Here is a 16,840-nt window from a genome sequence, read left to right on the forward strand (position 1 = left end):
GTCCAGTCACTTAGTCGTGTCCGACTCTTTGTGACCCCATGAACCGCAGCACACCAGGCCTCCCAACTCCCGGAGTCCACCCAAACCCATTTGCATTGTGTTCGTGATGCCATCCAACCATCTCATCCTCTGTTGTACCCTTCTCCTCCTGCCTTCAATCTTTCCCAACATCAGGGTCTTTTCCAATGAGTCAGCTCTTCACATCAGGTGGCCAAAGTATTGGGACTTCAGCTTCAACATCAGTCTTCCAAAAAACACTCAGGACTGATTTCCCTTAGGAAGGACTGGTTGGATCTCCTTGCAGTAAAAGGGACTCTCAAGAGTCTTCTCCAACACCACAGTTCGAAAGCATCAATTCTTCTGTGCTCAGCTTTCTTTATAGTCCAACTCTAACATCCATACATGACCACTGGAAAAACCATAGCCCTGACTAGATGGACCTTTGTTGACAAAGTAATGTCTCTGCTTTTTAATACGCTGTGTTATTGGTCATAACTTTCCTTCCAAGGAGTAAGTGTCTTTTAATTTCATGGCTGCAATCACCAACTGCAGTGCTTTTGGAGCCCAGAAGAATAAAGTCAGCCATTGGTTCCACTGTTTCCCCATCTATTTCCCATGAAGTGATGGGACCAGATGCCATGATCTTTGTTTTCTGAATGTTGAGCTTTAAGCCGACTTTTTCACTCTCCTCTTTCACTTTCATCAAGAGGCTCTTTAGTTCTTCTTCACTTTCTGCCATAAGGGTGGTGTCATCTGCGTATCTGAGGTTATTGATATTTCTGCCGCCAGTCTTGATTCCAGCTTGTGCTTCATCCAGACCAGCATTTCTCATGATGTCTTCTGCATATAAGTTAAATAAGCAGGGTGACAATATACAGCCTTGACATACTCCTTTTCCTATTTGGAACCAGTCTGTTGTTCCATGTCCAGTTCTAACTGTTGCTTCCTTACCTGCATACAAGCTTCTCAAGAGGCAGGTCAGGTGGTCTAGTATTCCCATCTCTTTCAGAATTTTCCACAGTTGATTGTGATCCACACAGTCAAAGGCTTTGGCATAGTCAATAAAGCAGAAATAGATGTTTTTCTGGAACTCTCTTGCTTTTTTGATGGTCCAGTGGACATTGGCAATTTGATCTCTGGCTCCTCTGCCTTTTCTAAAACCAGCTTGAACATCTGGAAGTTCACGGTTCACATATTGCTGAAGCCTGGCTTGGAGAATTTTGAGCATTACTTTACCAGTGTGTGAGATGAGTACAATTGTGCGGTAGTTTGAGCATTCTATGGCCTTTCTTTGGGATTGGAATGAAAACGGACCTTTTCCAGTCCTGTGGCCACTGCTGACTTTTCCAAATTTGCTGGCATATTGAGTGCAGCACTTTCACAGCATCATCTTTCAGGATTTGAAACAGCTCAACTGGAATTCCATCACCTCCACTAGCTTTGTTCATAGTGATGCTTCCTAAGGCCCACTTGACTTCACATTCCAGGATGTCTGGCTCTAGGTGGGTGATCACACCATCATGATTATCTGGGTCCTGAAGATCTTTTCTGTACAATTCTTCTGTGTATTCTTGCCACCTCTTCTTAATATCTTCTGCTTCTGTTAGGTCCATGACATTTCTGTCCTTTATCGAGCCCATCTTTGCATGAAATGTTCCCTTGGTATCTCTAACTTTCTTGAAGAGAGCTCTAGGCTTTCCTATTGTTTTCCTCTATTTCTTTGCATTGATCGCTAGGTTAATTAACCCTAATTTAGGGCAAAGACTATATATAGATTGCTTTACAGGGAATATACAATACATGCTTATGACAAAAGCTTGATCTTCTCACAGAGTTAAGAGCTGTTTTGGTTTGGATTACTGGGCACCTAAGTTTCACATCACTCACTTAAAAACAATCACTCATACTCTTTTTATGATTTTTATCTTCATTCTTTTAGGAACTAAAAGAGGACATACACACACTTTGTAGTAAGAGCTCACTGGCAATGTTTAGAAATGCAGTGTGTTTCCATATGATTTCATAGTTCTGATCATTAACCTTCATGTGCTGAGACTTAAAATCTTAATTAAATTACATGGAAATCTGTATAATTTTTATTACATACTTTCCAGCATTCTTAAATTGAGTATACCAAATTTAACTTTTCCTAATAAATCTAGACTCATAAGCAATAAAAATTAGGTAAAATAAAAGGAATTCCATGAATCAGGACAGATTAAAAAATTGAAATTCACAAGTATGTCATACACACAACACCAAAAAAGAAATGCTTGATGTACTGTAATGAGCTCTAGAGAAAGAAATCACTCTTCAGGGGATACACAGGAAAAAAAACAACAGAAATCCAAGGATCTAATTTATCTTTCAGTAAAAACTCTGTAGCCTCTTGCAAGTCCCTGCTCCTCATGGGTGCTCTAAGCCCATCAATGCAAGAATGGCAGATGGCAGACCAAATCTAACAACACAGGGGAATGTGACAAAATATTTTGCTCACAGTTGTGTTAAAGTATCATTATACATGTGTATTCACACCTCCTCTCAAAGAATTAATTCGACTCTGTCTGGCATCAGAGAAGCATAGCCCATTCTTTCACCATGTGTTATTTTGCCACTTGCATTTGGTTTCAATCCAACACTAATATTGCAGAGCCAAATGATTTAAGTTTTCAGTATTCCTAGCCCTGGCAATCTGTGCTGTATGTGGAAAAGTAGGTATAAGTGTGGTAACTGGCAGTTAGAAACAGAGGCGGAAAGTTGTATCATTTGCAAAATACGGAAGATATTAACTCTATGGGAAGTTCAGCTCAGCTGCTCAGTCGTGTCTGACTCTGCGACCCCATGGACGGCAGCATGCCAGGCTTCCCTGTCCATCACCAACTTCTAGAGCTTGCTCAAACTCATGTCTATTGAGTTGGTGATGCCATCCAACTATTTCATCCTCTGTCCTCCCCTTCTCCTCCCACCTTCAATCGTTCTCAGCATCAGCATCTTTTCCAATGAGTCAGTTCTTCGCATACAGGTGGCTAAAGTATTGGAGTTTCAGTCCTTTCTATGAATATTCAGGATTGATTTCCTTTAGGATTGACTGGTTGGATCTCCTTGCAGTCCAAGGGACTCTCAAGAGTCTTCTCCAACATCACAGTTCAAAAGCATCAGTAGTTTGGTGCTCAGCTTTCTTTATGGTCCAACTCTCACATACATACAAGACTACTGGAAAAACCATAGCTTTGACTAGATGGAGCTTTGTTGGGAAAGTAACGTCTCTGCTTTTTAATATGCTATCTATGTTGGTCATAATTTTTCTTCCAAGGAGCAAGCATCTTTTAACTTCATGGCTGCAGTCACCAGCTGCAGTGATTTTGGAGCCCAAGAAAATAAAGTCTCTCACTGTTTCTATTGTTTCCCCATCTATTTCCCCAACTCTATGGGAAAGCTGGATATAAAAATACATTAGAAATCCTAAATATTAGTAACTTTAAAGTCATACCTAGATCTTTGTATTTTTTTCTTACAGGTTAATATTATCTCAAGAGTTGGTGCTATTGCTGCTAAGTCGCTTCAGTCGTGTCAGACTCTGTGTGACCCCATAGACGGCAGCCCACCGGGCTCCCCCGTCCCTGGGATTCTCCAGGCAAGAACACTGGAGTGGGTTGCCATTTCCTTCTCCAGTGCATGAAAGTGAAAAGTGAAAGTGAAGTCGCTCAGTCGTGTCCAACCCTCAGCGACCCCATGGACTGCAGCCTTCCAGGCTCCTCTGTCCATGGGATTTTCCAGGCAAGAGTACTGGAGTGGGGTGCCATTGCCTTCTCCGATTTCAAGAGTATGTTGAGCAAAAACTTAACTATGTACACACTGATATGCAATTCAAGCGTAAAATATCACCTGGGACCTCTGGAGAGAAGTAAACTCCTTTTCTCCATAAAAAGGCTATAAAAAGTATGGATCACAACAGAGAATCACAGTAGTGACTGTGGTTCTTGTCTTTTTATCGTTTTATTTTTCTTGTATTTTTAAGCAACTTGAGATATAAGTCACATACTATAAAATTCACCCACTTACTTAAACTGTGTAATTCAATGCTTTTTCATATATTCAGTGTTGGAGGTAGTGATTACTTTTTAAGATATTCTGGCTTTTCAGTTTTATGAGTTCACTTGTTAGCTATTAAAAGATTTTGGTGCATATATAGAGAACACTTAACTTTAAAAATTGAACTATCTCCCATTTCTGAAGCTCTAGACAAAGAAGAGTCCTGGTTGTGATCAGTGTGTGGGCCCATTAACTCCAGTATTATATTGCTCTTATCTGACAACAATAGAATCGAATTATTTATTAGAGCAGTGAAGAGTAAAACTCAAAACGATCATCCTGAGTAAACGGAGTCTTACATTCTAGTTCTAGCTCTGTTACTAGCCCAATTTCTGCTAGGATGGCACAGGTACAATGGGTATGCAATGGGTCAGTGGTTCCAGTATCAGAGGAGCGCGATTCATCTTTGGATCTTGAAGAGATGAACAAAAAAACCCAGCTGACGCTCATCTCCACCACAGACAGATGTGGTATCTAAGAGTGAAGCTTGGGCATTTGTTTTGTTTTAAAGCTCCAAAGATGACATGGATGTATTTATTCCCCTGGCAAGAATCACTGCCACCACTACTCACAGGATGGACACGGGTTGGTGTGTGAACCTAGGAAGTTATATGACTGTCTTGTGCCCCAGTTTCCTCAATAGTAAAACAAGAATTCCTAAACGTTTTTTGTCCACTGGATTGTTGGCACTAAATAGGAATATATAGAAATGGTTTAAAAAAAAAAAAAAAAAGCAACAAAAATATAAGCTGAAAAATCCTTGTCATCATTATTAAGCATATTCCTGTGACCTCCTACTCTATCATATAAATTGTGATCTGGATCAGTTTTAGTTATTTAGCTGGTGAAGCAGATGCTCTGAGCACCAGATATAACAAAACAGAAAGGGAATGTTCATTAAAATGAGGTCTCTGATAAAGTAATACTTATTAAAGTTTCCCTAATACACCATCTTGAGCTTAGAGGCTTATATTAATTTTTTTTTTTAAAAAGGAAGGCCTAATAGGGGAAAGTCTCTCTATTAAGAAGAATGGAAAAGGATCCGGGAAAAGGAGGAAAAATAGTTTTTATAGACACGTTTTCAAATTCTTATACTGAGCAGACAGTACATAGAGAAACAGAAGACATTTGAAAACAGAACTACAAAAAGTGTCCTACTCAGTTTACATGCAATTTAGATGTTTAAAAGATAATATATATAAAACATTTAGAACAGTACCTAGAGCGTACTAAGTGCTCAATGAACTGCCTAATGAAACCTCGTATCCTTCCTCTCCTACAGAAAAGAAGTTATCCTGGTGAAGGATGAAAAACATGGCTCTGGCAGAACAGGTTTAGATATTCTTAACTCCGTCACTGACCATGTGACGTTAGGCAAGGCACTTCAATTTAAGGTTTAGAATTTAATGATGATGAAAGAATAAACATCGGTGGATATTCTCTTAAGGAATTAGAAAAAGAACAGTTCAAACAAAGTAAAAAGAAAATAATAAAAATACTAGCTGGCAAAAACTAAATTAAAAATATATGACAGGAAGAAAACAAAACCCACAACTGGTTCTTTGGAAAGATGAATAAAATTAACAGATCAGTTGCAAGCTTGTTTTAAAAAAAAATAGGGATAGGTGTATAACGCCAATATGAGGAACACAAAAGGGGACACTGCTGTAGATCTTACAAATATTAAAAAGATACAACTTGAAAATTTAGATGGATTGGGCGTTTCCTAGAAAAAGCACAATTACCAATTACCAAAACTGAAACAAGAAGTAGAACATCTTCACAGTCCTTTCTAATAAAGACAATGAATCTGGGAGCAAAGACCCTGCCACAGAGGGATCTTTAGAACCAGCTGGCTAGAATTTATAGGTGCATTCTTCCCAAACATTAAGGAAGAGATAATACCAATCTTACCCAAACGCTTCCAGGGAGCAGAAAGAGGGGATACTTCTCAATTTACTTTGAGGCCAGCATGAACTTGATACTAAAACCTGACAACATTTATAAGAAAGGAAAATTACAGGTCTATCTCTCTCATGAATATCATTGCAGAAAGCCTTAAATGACATAAGAAGAACATATTATGATCAAATTGAGTTTACTTCAAGAATGCCAAGAAGGCTTAACAATGGCAAGTCAATCAGTGTAAGCCATCATGTAACATAAAGAAGGAGAAAAACCCTATTACTATATCAACTAATGAAGTGAAAAGCATTTGATAAAAGTCACCATTCATTCATGATAAAAACTCTCAGAAGTTTCCTTCTCTGATAAGAGGTAGCTACGTAAAACCCAGAGCAAACATCACACTTAATGATGAAATACTGATGCTTTCTCCCTGAGATTGAGACTAAGACAAGAGTATATAACAAATATCCACATATTAATAAGACAGGTAGCCCAATAAAAATACAAGCAAAAGATCTGAACAGGTGCTTCAAAAATAATGATATGCAAGTAGCTATAAATTATGAAAAGGTACTTAAGTTCATTAGTCATCAGGATATGAGTGAAAACTTCTTTATGGTCAAAAAAGTTCATTTGGGTTTTTCTATAATATCTTACAGATGTTCCCCCTAAGAACACAGTGTATAACTTAATAAGAACTAGCCAATATTAGTCAATAGACAGAGATATCAAGGTTTTTTAAAATCTTGAACTATGAGGTTTCTACAGCCAGAAAAACAGTCAACATGTGATTTCTACAAGTAATTGAAGAGTCTTTCTAAGTAAAACTTTCTAAATTGGTCAAAGTACCAAAGCTCAATAACCCTTGAACTGTTGGTTATTTTGCTATTAGAGAGAAAAGATACATCAGGCATAATATCTATATAACAATGAAATTTCATTAAGTGGAAAATGCCATGGAATATGGTATTGGATAGACATGGGTTTCTGTTTAAGCTATCTGTGAGATCTTGAACAAGCTGCTTAAATTTTCCAATTACAGTTTTCTCACTGAAAAATGGGGATAAAATAATGGGAATGATAGCTCTCCAAAACTAAAGTAAACTGGAAGTAGGGTGATTTATTGGACAAGAAGGCGATGCCTGATATTGTTATAAGACTATGGCAGGACTTCCCTTGTTAAGGGAAGAATCTGGTTGAGAATCCAAGTGCAATGCAGGGGACATGGGTTTCATCCCTGGTTCAGAAAGATTCCACATGCCACGGGGCAACTAAGCCATGTGCCACAATTACTGAGCCTGCATGCTACAACTACTGAAGCGTTTGAAACTAGAGCCTATGCTCAGCAACAAGAGAAGCTACTGCAATGAAAAGGCCGTGCACTGCAATGAACAGTAACCCCCACTAAACACAACCAGAGAAAGCCCGTGCAGAGCAACGAAGACCAAGCGCAACCAAAAATTAAATAAATTCAATTTTTAAAATTAAATAAATTCTTATTTTTAAATAAGAATATGGCAGACATGAGGACTGAGTCTTCATAACTTAGACTTAACATGTCCAACTCTGCTCCTCTCTCAGACTTTCCCACTGTACTAAATGATCAAGCCTAGGGAAAATCTTGATTTTCTTTTCCTTACCATCTCCAACACTTGATTTACCAGTAATCCTGTCAGGCCTGGCTTTTGAATTATATCCCTGATCAGTTTTCACTCTCTTTAATGCCAATACTCAAGTCCTAGCTGCTGCCATCTCTCAGGCAAATCCAGCAACAGACTTCACCATTATTCTGCTTTTCTACCCCTGGAGTGGAGTAGATCTTTGCACTAGCCACATGTGTCTATTTAAATTTAGTTTAAAATTATTTTCTCAGTTTCATAGCCACATTTCAGGTTCATAATGGCCACAGGTGGCTACTGGCTATCAAACTGGATGTCACAAAATAGAAGAATTTCATCAGCACAGAAAGTTCTATGGGACGGCACTGATCTAGACACCTGCCAAGCTCACTCCAACCTCCAGGGCTTCATACTCACTACTCTCTCTTCAAGAATGTTCTTCCCCCAGATTTATTTATTTAACCTCATAATTCAGGTTTCAGTTCAGATGAAGCTCCTCAGAGAAACCTTCTGAATTTAGATTGGACCACTCAGTCTGACTTATTAGAAAAGACCCCAAAGCTGGAAAAGATAGAGGGCAGGAGGAAAAGGGGACAACAGAGGATGAGATGGTCGGATGGCATCACCAACTCAATGGACATGAGTTTTAAGCAAATTCTGGGATATGGTGAAGGTCAAGGAAGCCTGGCGTGCTGCAGTCCACGGGGTCACAAAGAGTTGGACACAACTGAGCGACTGAACAACAATTTAGCCTGAAGCAGCTTCTCAACTGTCCCATCCCCAGACACTCTCCCTCCTATTACTCCGTTGTGTTTTCTTTATAGCACTTATCACTCTCCGAACTTGTTTTATTTTTTTTCTGTTTCTACCCATGAAACATAAGCCCCATGAGAGCAGGACCATGTTTGTATGTTCACACCTGTATCCCCAGTAACTAGAATAATACCTGACACACAGAAATTTACAACAAATTGTTGAACAAAGCAGTAAATGAGTTAAGTATCCAACAACCAACATGTACTCCAACCCACTTACCTGCTATCATATCTTGAGAAAAATTATTTAATCTCTGAGCTTAATTTCTGTGTGTGTGTTATTCACTCAGTGGTCTCCAACTCTTTGTGACTCCATAGACTATAGCCTGCCAGGCGCCTCTGTCCAAGGAATTCTCCAGGCAAGAATACTGGAGTGGGTTGCCATTTCCTTCTCCAGAGAATCTTCCTGACCCAGGGATCAAACTTGGGTCTCCTGCATTGCAGGTGGATTCCTTATCATCTGAGCCACCAGGGAACTTAATTCTTAGTGTTATCATGAAGAGTAAATAAATCAAAGACTACAATCTGCCTTGTAGAGAAACACCAGAAAGAAAGAAACTTGATGTGCAGTACAGAAACAAAAGTTCTACTGCTTGGATAATTTCCCAGTGTGGCTAACCCATTCCTGATTCCTCTAAAGTAAGTTAGGTGTTTCTGAAATATGTTCCCACAATGCAACAAACCAGAATTCAGGAGCATAGTTCTGGATAATAATTAACAAAATAATAATTCTGTGGCCAGAACATTAACAATATCTTAATGATACTTAATATTTTAGTATCAATTACTAAGTGCCAACCACTGTGCTAACCATATCATCTCATTTAGTTCTCATGAAAATTCAAGGTAATATTATAGTCTCATCATACCCACTTTATGCATGAGAAAACTCAGACAAACAGATTAAGTAACTCATTCAAGAAGATAGATCATAAATGTAGTGGCCGAGACTGGGAACCAGGTCTGATTCTATAACCCAAACCTTTAACTACTGTAACATGCATCTTGCTTTTACAGTGGACAGCATAGAGCTGCAATCAGCAATACTCTATTTTGCTTACTGCCTTCTGAACTTTCATTTATTAGCCACCTCTTTTTAGCGGCATAAAGAACTGAATATGGCTTGGGAATTCCCTGGATTGTCAGTGGTTAGGACTCGGCACTTTCACTGCTGGGGCCTGGGTTCAATCCCTGGTCAGGGAACTAAGATCCTGCATACCATGCGGCACAGCCAGGGAAAAAAAAAGAAGAACTGAATATGGCTTATTACCTCATTTTATTAATGCTAATGCTCTAAAATCCTTAAGACTAAGAAAAACTGAAACAGATCTTCTGTCGGTATATACAATCATGAAACATTTATTTCCTCTTCCTTTTATTTAAACAAAATTTGGAGACTCCAATAATATGATTGTTTTTTCTGTCTATAATTGACACATGACAAATATCCTAAACTTTTTCAATGATTGCCATTGAGGCAGACCCTCTCCTTCTTTTCTACTTGAAAAATAACTATTTAAGAATGTCCAAGAGAGCATTAGTGTAGTATTTTACATTAGGTTTCTCCTTGTGGCAGAGAATTTTGAATTCTAATTCTAGTGGTATTTAACCCACACCCACTGCTACTTGGCAGTGGGACCCTGATCTAGTTACTACTCCCTCTGAACCTTTTTTCTTTTTTTATTGAGGTGATTTCACTAAAGTATACAATTAGTAAGATCCTTTTCATTTTCCACTGACATTCTTTGATTCTCTTATAGATAACCGTACTTTCTTTGCACCTGATCACATCCGAAAACCACATTTCCTTTATCTCTCTCTAAAGAGTTAGGATGACAAGAAATCATTAATTCTCAGTACAAACCTCCATCAAGGCTTCGGGATGCCCGTTTGCTTGCTGTGCGCTCAAAGTGTGGGGCAGGTCTGTCAATCAGAGCACTAGCTTGCCTGGTCTGAGCTTGAGTTCGGCCACTGTATCGGAATTTGGATCCCAGGGCGAGAAATTTGCTTTTAGGAATGGTGTCTGTAGATGTCAGTCTGGAGGGGAAAAACATAATAATCATATACTATATACATTATCTCACTCTAATGAGACTGAAATTAAAGCCAAAATCAAGAATTTAAAAGTTTCATAACTCTCATCAGTTCAGTTCAGTCGCTCAGTTGCGTTCGACTCTTTGTGACCCCATGGACTGCAGCATGCCAGGCTTCCCTGTCCATCACCAACTCCCGGAGTTTACACAAACTCATGTCCATCGAGTTGGTGATGCCATCCAACCATCTCATCCTCAGTTGTCCCCTTCTCCGCTCGCCTTCAATCTTTCCCAGCATCAGGGTCTTTTCCAATGAGTCAGTTCTTCGTTATCAGGTGGCCAAAGTATTGGAGCTTCAGCTTCAGCATCAGTCCTTCCAATGAATATTCAGGACTGATTTTCTTTAGGATGCACTGGTTGGATCTCCTTGCTGTCCAAGGGACTCTCAAGAGTATTCTCCAACACCACAGTTCAAAAGCATCAATTCTTCAGCGCTCAGCTTTCTCTATAGTCTGGCTCTCACATCTATACATGACTACTGGAAAAACCATAGCTTTGACTAGATGGACCTTTGTCAGCAAAGTAATGCCTCTGCTTTTTAACATGCTATCTAGGTTGGTCATAGCTTTTCTTCCAAGGAGCAATTGTCTTTTAATTTCAAGGCTGCAATCACCTTTGGCAGTGATCTTGGAGTCCAAGAAAATAAAATCTGTCACTGTTCCCATTGTTTCCCCATCTATTTGCCATAAAGTAATAGGACCGGATACCATGATCCTGGTCGTAAAGAGTTGGACACGACTGAGCGACTGAACTGAACCATGATCTTCATTTTTTGAACTTGAGTTTTAAGCCAGATTTTTCACTCTCCTCTTTCACTGTCATCAAGAGGCTCTTTAGTTCTTCTTCGCTTTCTGCCATAATGGTGGTGTCATATGCATCCAGCCCAGGATTTCATATATAAGTAGGGTGACAATATACAGCCGTGACATACTCCTTTCCCAATTTGGAACCAGTCTGTTGTTCCATGTCTGGTTCTAACTGCTGCTTCTTGACCTGCATACAGATTTCTCAAGAGGCAGGTAAGGTGGTCTGGTATTCCCATCTCTTGAAGAATTATCACTATACCCCTGTAACATGTTCATCATTTTCTATATAAAAGAAACCAAACCTCAAAAAAGGCTACTTGCTTAAGGTCACATAGCTGTTAAGAAATAGGGTAGTCATAGAATTCAAGCCGAGAGCTCTTGTTCTACTCTCCTAGAATAATACTTCTGTCAAACACACTCCAAACTCAATGCCTGGTAATCTATCTAATAGATTTTTTTGGCGTATTTTCAACTCAGAAACCTCATCTTCTTTCTACACAGTACTCTCTGCTCTCTTTTGTCACAGCATTTACTACACTGAATTGAAACAATCTATGTTCTAGTCTCCACTATGAGACTGTGAGCTCTCTGAGGGTAAAGAGTAAAGACTGATGTATTCATCTTTGTGTTTTAACTTCTGGCATAGTGCCTGGCATGAATCTGGCATTCAGTGAATGTTTGCTGAATAAATGTATACATATATTGCTACATCAAATACTACCAGAAAGAGAGTCCTCCCCACCCCGCTTTGGGGTAGCTTATTTTAATTCAGCAAACACTTTCTTTTATGTAATGAAGCATTGTTGTTTAGTTACAAGTTATGTCCAACTTTTTTGCAAGCCCATGGATTGTAGCCCACCAGGCTCCTCTGTCTATGGGATTTCCTATGCAAGAATACTGAAGTGCATTGCTGTTTTCTTTTCCAGGGAATCTTCTCGACCCACAGATTGAACTTGAGTCTCCTCCACTGGCAGGTGGATTTTTTACCACTGAGCCATCAGGGAAGCCCAATGAAGCATCACATGTCAATATATCCTCTTATTTTGATGCAGTGGATATCAGTATGCTATCCTACAAGTAAATACACCGGATGCAACTGAAATCTATACTATAGATATTAAACATTCAAAATAACTCTTTTTTTTTTTTTGGTGGGGGGATAAACTAGGAGTTTGGCATCAACATATACACACTACTATATTAAACAGATAACCAACAAGGATCTATTATAGGCACAGGGAATGATACTCAGTATTTGGTAGTCATTATAAGGGAAAAGAACCTGAAAAAAACATATATATATATAACTGAGTCACTTTGCTGAACACCTGAAACTAATACAACATTGTAAAGCAACTATAATTCAATTTTTTTTGAAAAAAGAAAAAAAGTTCTTTTTATTCTTCCTCACCTTCATTTAAAACTATTTTCTTGGTTTTAAAGTAGATGATGGAAGCATAAAGAAATATCTTAATGTCAATAATTAAGATGTTTTAATTGAGTATAACGTGTAGCCTAGAGGAGCTATCCCACGTTGAAGGGCGGTGGTGAGGAGATAACCCTCATCCAAGGTAAGGAGCAGCGGCTGCGCTTTGCTGGAGCAGTCGTGAAGAGATACCCACGCCCAAGGTAAGAGAAACCCAAGTAAGATGGTAGGTGTTGCAAGAGGGCATCAGAGGGCAGACACACTGAAACCATACTCACAGAAAACTAGTCAATCTAATCACACTAGGACCACAGCCTTGTCTAACTCAATGAAACCAAGCCATGCCCGCGGGGCCACCCAAGACGGGCGGGTCATGGTGGAGAGGTCTGACAGAATGTGGTTCACTCGAGAAGGGAATGGCAAACCATTTCAGTATTCTTGCCTTGAGAACCCCATGAACAGTATGAAAAGGCAAAATGATAGGATACTGAAAGAGGAACTCCCCAGGTCAGTAGGTACCCAATATGCTACTGGAGATCAGTGTAGAAATAACTCCAGAAAGAATGAAGAAACGGAGCCAAAGCAAAAACAATACCCAGCTGTGGATGTGACTGGTGATAGAAGCAAGGTCCGATGCTGTAAAGAGCAATACTGCATAGGAACCTGGAATGTCAGGTCCATGAATCAAGGCAAATTGGAAGTGGTCAAACAGGAGATGGCAAGAGTGAACGTTGACATTCTAGGAATCAGTGAACTAAAATGGACTGGAATGGGTGAATTTAACTCAGATGACCATTATATCTACTACTGTGGGCAGGAATCCCTCAGAAGAAATGGAGTAGCCATCATGGTCAACAAGCGTCCAAAATGCAGTACTTGGATGCAATCTCAAAAATGACAGAATGATCTCTGTTCGTTTCCAAGGCAAACCATTCAATATCACGGTAAGCCAAGTCTATGGCCCAACCAGTATCGCTGAAGAAGCTGACGTTGAACGGTTCTGTGAAGACCTACAAGACCTTTTAGAACTAACACCCCAAAAAGATGTCCTTTTCATTATAGGGGACTGGAATGCAAAAGTAGGAAGTCAAACCACCTGGAGTAAAAGGCAAATTTGGCCTTGGAATGCAGAATGAAGCAGGGCAAAGACTAATAGTTTTGCCAAGAAAATGCACTGGTCATAGCAAACACCCTCTTTCAACAACACAAGAGAAGACTCTACACATGGACATCACCAGATGGTCAACACCGAAATCAGATTGATTATACTCTTTGCAGCCAAAGATGGAGAAGCTCTATACAGCCAACAAAAACAAGACTGGGAGCAGACTGTGGCTCAGATCATGAACTCCTTATTACCAAATTCAGACTTAAAATGAAGAAAGTAGGGAAAACCTCTAGACCATTCAGGTATGACCTAAATCAAATCCCTTATGATTATACAGTGGAACTGAGAAATAGATTTAAGGGACTAGATCTGATAGATAGAGTGCCTGATGAACTATGGAATGAGGTTCGCGACACTGTATAGGAGACAGGGATCAAGACCATCCCCATGGAAAAGAAATGCAAAAAAGCAAAATGGCTGTCTGGGGAGGCCTTACAAATAGCTGTGAAAAGAAGAGAAGCAAAAAGCAAAGGAGAAAAGGAAAGATATAAGCATCTGAATGCAGAGTTCCAGAGAATAGCAAGAAGAGATAAGAAAGCCTTCTTCAGCAATCAATGCAAAGAAATAGAGGAAAACAACAGAATGAGAAAGACTAGAGATCTCTTCAAGAAAATGAGAGATACCAAGGGAACATTTCATGCAAAGATGGGCTCAATAAAGGACAGAAATGGTATGGACCTAGCAGAAGCAGAAGATATTAAGAAGAGGTGGCAAGAATACACAGAAGAATTGTACAGAAAAGATCTTCACGACCAAGATAATCATGATGGTGTGATCACTCATCTAGAGCCAGACATCCTGGAATGTGAAGTCAAGTGGGCCTTAGAAAGCATCACTACGAACAAAGCTAGTGGAGGTGATGGAATTCCAGTAGAGCTATTTCAAATCCTGAAAGATGATGCTGTGAAAGTGCTGCACTCAATATGCCAGCAAATTTGGAAAACTCAGCAGTGGCCACAGGACTGGAAAAGGTCCATTTTCATTCCAATTCCAAAGAAAGGCAATGCCAAAGAATGCTCAAACTACCGCACAATTGCACTTATCTCACATGCTAGTAAAGTAATGCTCAAAATTCTCCAAGCCAGGCTTCAGCAATACGTGAACCGTGAACTCCCTGATGTTCAAGCTGGTTTTAGAAAAGGCAGAGGAACCAGAGATCAAATTGCCAACATCCGCTGGATCATGGAAAAAGCAAGAGAGTTCCAGAAAAACATCTATTTCTGCTTCATTGACTATGCCAAAGCCTTTGACTGTGTGGATCACAATAAATTGTGGAAAATTCTGAAAGAGATGGGAATACCAGACCACCTGACCTGCCTCCTGAGAAATCTGTATGCAGGTCAGGAAGGAACAGTTAGAACTAGACATGGAACAACAGACTGGTTCCAAATAGGAAAAGGAGTACGTCAAGGCTGTATATGGTCACCCTGCTTATTTAACTTATATGCAGAGTACATCATCAGAAACGCTGGACTGGAGGAAGCACAAGCTGGAATCAAGATTGCCGGGAGAAATATCAATAACCTCAGATATGCAGATGACCCCTATGGCAGAAAGTGAAGAGGAACTAAAAAGCCTCTTGATGAAAGTGAAAGAGGAGAGTGAAAAAGTTGGCTTAAAGCTCAACATTCAGAAAACGAAGATCATGGCATCCAGTCCCATCACTTCATGGGAAATACATGGGGAAACAGTGGAAAGAGTGTCAGACTTTATTTTGGGGGGCTCCAAAATCACTGCAGATGGTGACTGCAGCCATGAAATTAAAAGATGCTTACTCCTTGGAAGAAAAGTTATGAGCAACCTAGATAGTATATTCAAAAGCAGAGACATTACTTTGCTGACTAAGGTCCGTCTAGTCAAGGCTATGGTTTTTCCTGTGGTCATGTATGGATGTGAGAGTTGGACTGTGAAGAAGGCTGAGCACCAAACAATTGATGTGTTTTAACTGTGGTGTTGGAGAAGACTCTTGAGAGTCCCTTGGACTGCAAGGAGATCCAACCAGTCCATTTTGAAGGAGATCAACCCTGGGATTTCTTTGGAAGGAATGATGCTAAAGCTGAAACTCCAGTACTTGTCACCTCATGCGAAGAGTTGATTCATTGGAAAAGACTCATGCTGGGAGGGATTGGGGGCAGGAGGAGAAGGGGACGACCATGGATGAGATGGCTGGATGGCATCACTGACTCGATGGACGTGAGTCTGAGTGAACTCCAGGAGTTGGTGATGGACAAGGAGGCCTGGCGTGCTGCGATCCATGGGCTCGCAAAGAGTCGGACGCGACTGAGCCACTGAACTGAAACGAACGTGTAGCCTGATGGTTTATTTGAAATGAGAATTGAAATGTTATTTTCCCTGACTTTTCTTTCTGTACTCTGTTCTTTAGTGCTAAATATGACATAAAAAATACAAACAGAAGAAAAAGATATCATGGTTTTCTCTCTTGAGGACCATGTATGAAGAGTCAAGTTTATTTATGAATGACATGGCTTAAGGTCTGGCATTTGCTTCAAAATAATCTGGGAAGTAGTAGGAAAGAGTGGGTGGGGATACAGATGAAACAAGATTGGCATTGGGGTGATAATTATTGGAGCTGGGCTTTGGTACAAGGAGAGTTTATTATATTATTGTCTTCACTGTGCTATGCATGCAATTTTCATTTTCTTAAAAAGGCTAAATGACAACGACTAGTTGGCTCTCCTTTCAACACAAGGAATGATTTGTCTGCTAGATTTTAAGTTCCATTAGGAATGGGACTAGAACTGCTAGGGGTTATTCCCAATGTCTGTATGAAGGGTAAGCACACAGGAAATGCTTGGCAAATGAACAGAGGGGTTAAGTATGTGGCCTCAGGGAAAATAAAGGAGATGAAGCTTTCTTCTGTCTTCTGTTTATCTGATACAACTGGGCTTCAAA

The 16,840-nt window shown here is 39.8% G+C and overlaps 1 protein-coding gene across 29 annotated transcripts in view; it reads right to left on the minus strand.

Annotated features, from left to right (window-relative positions):
* Nucleotides 1–16,840, minus strand: part of EPB41 (erythrocyte membrane protein band 4.1) — a 184,590-nt gene that overhangs the window by 50,757 nt on the left and 116,993 nt on the right. For all 29 annotated transcript variants that reach the window (XM_069578801.1, XM_069578814.1, XM_069578817.1 and 26 more), the window contains exon 11: nucleotides 10,299–10,471. In XM_069578801.1, coding sequence (XP_069434902.1) covers nucleotides 10,299–10,471 — 173 coding nt within the window. The remainder of the gene's footprint in view (nucleotides 1–10,298; nucleotides 10,472–16,840) is intronic.

Source organism: Ovis canadensis, chromosome 2 (assembly GCF_042477335.2).
Source record: "Ovis canadensis isolate MfBH-ARS-UI-01 breed Bighorn chromosome 2, ARS-UI_OviCan_v2, whole genome shotgun sequence".
Classification (NCBI taxonomy): Eukaryota; Metazoa; Chordata; class Mammalia; order Artiodactyla; family Bovidae; genus Ovis; species Ovis canadensis.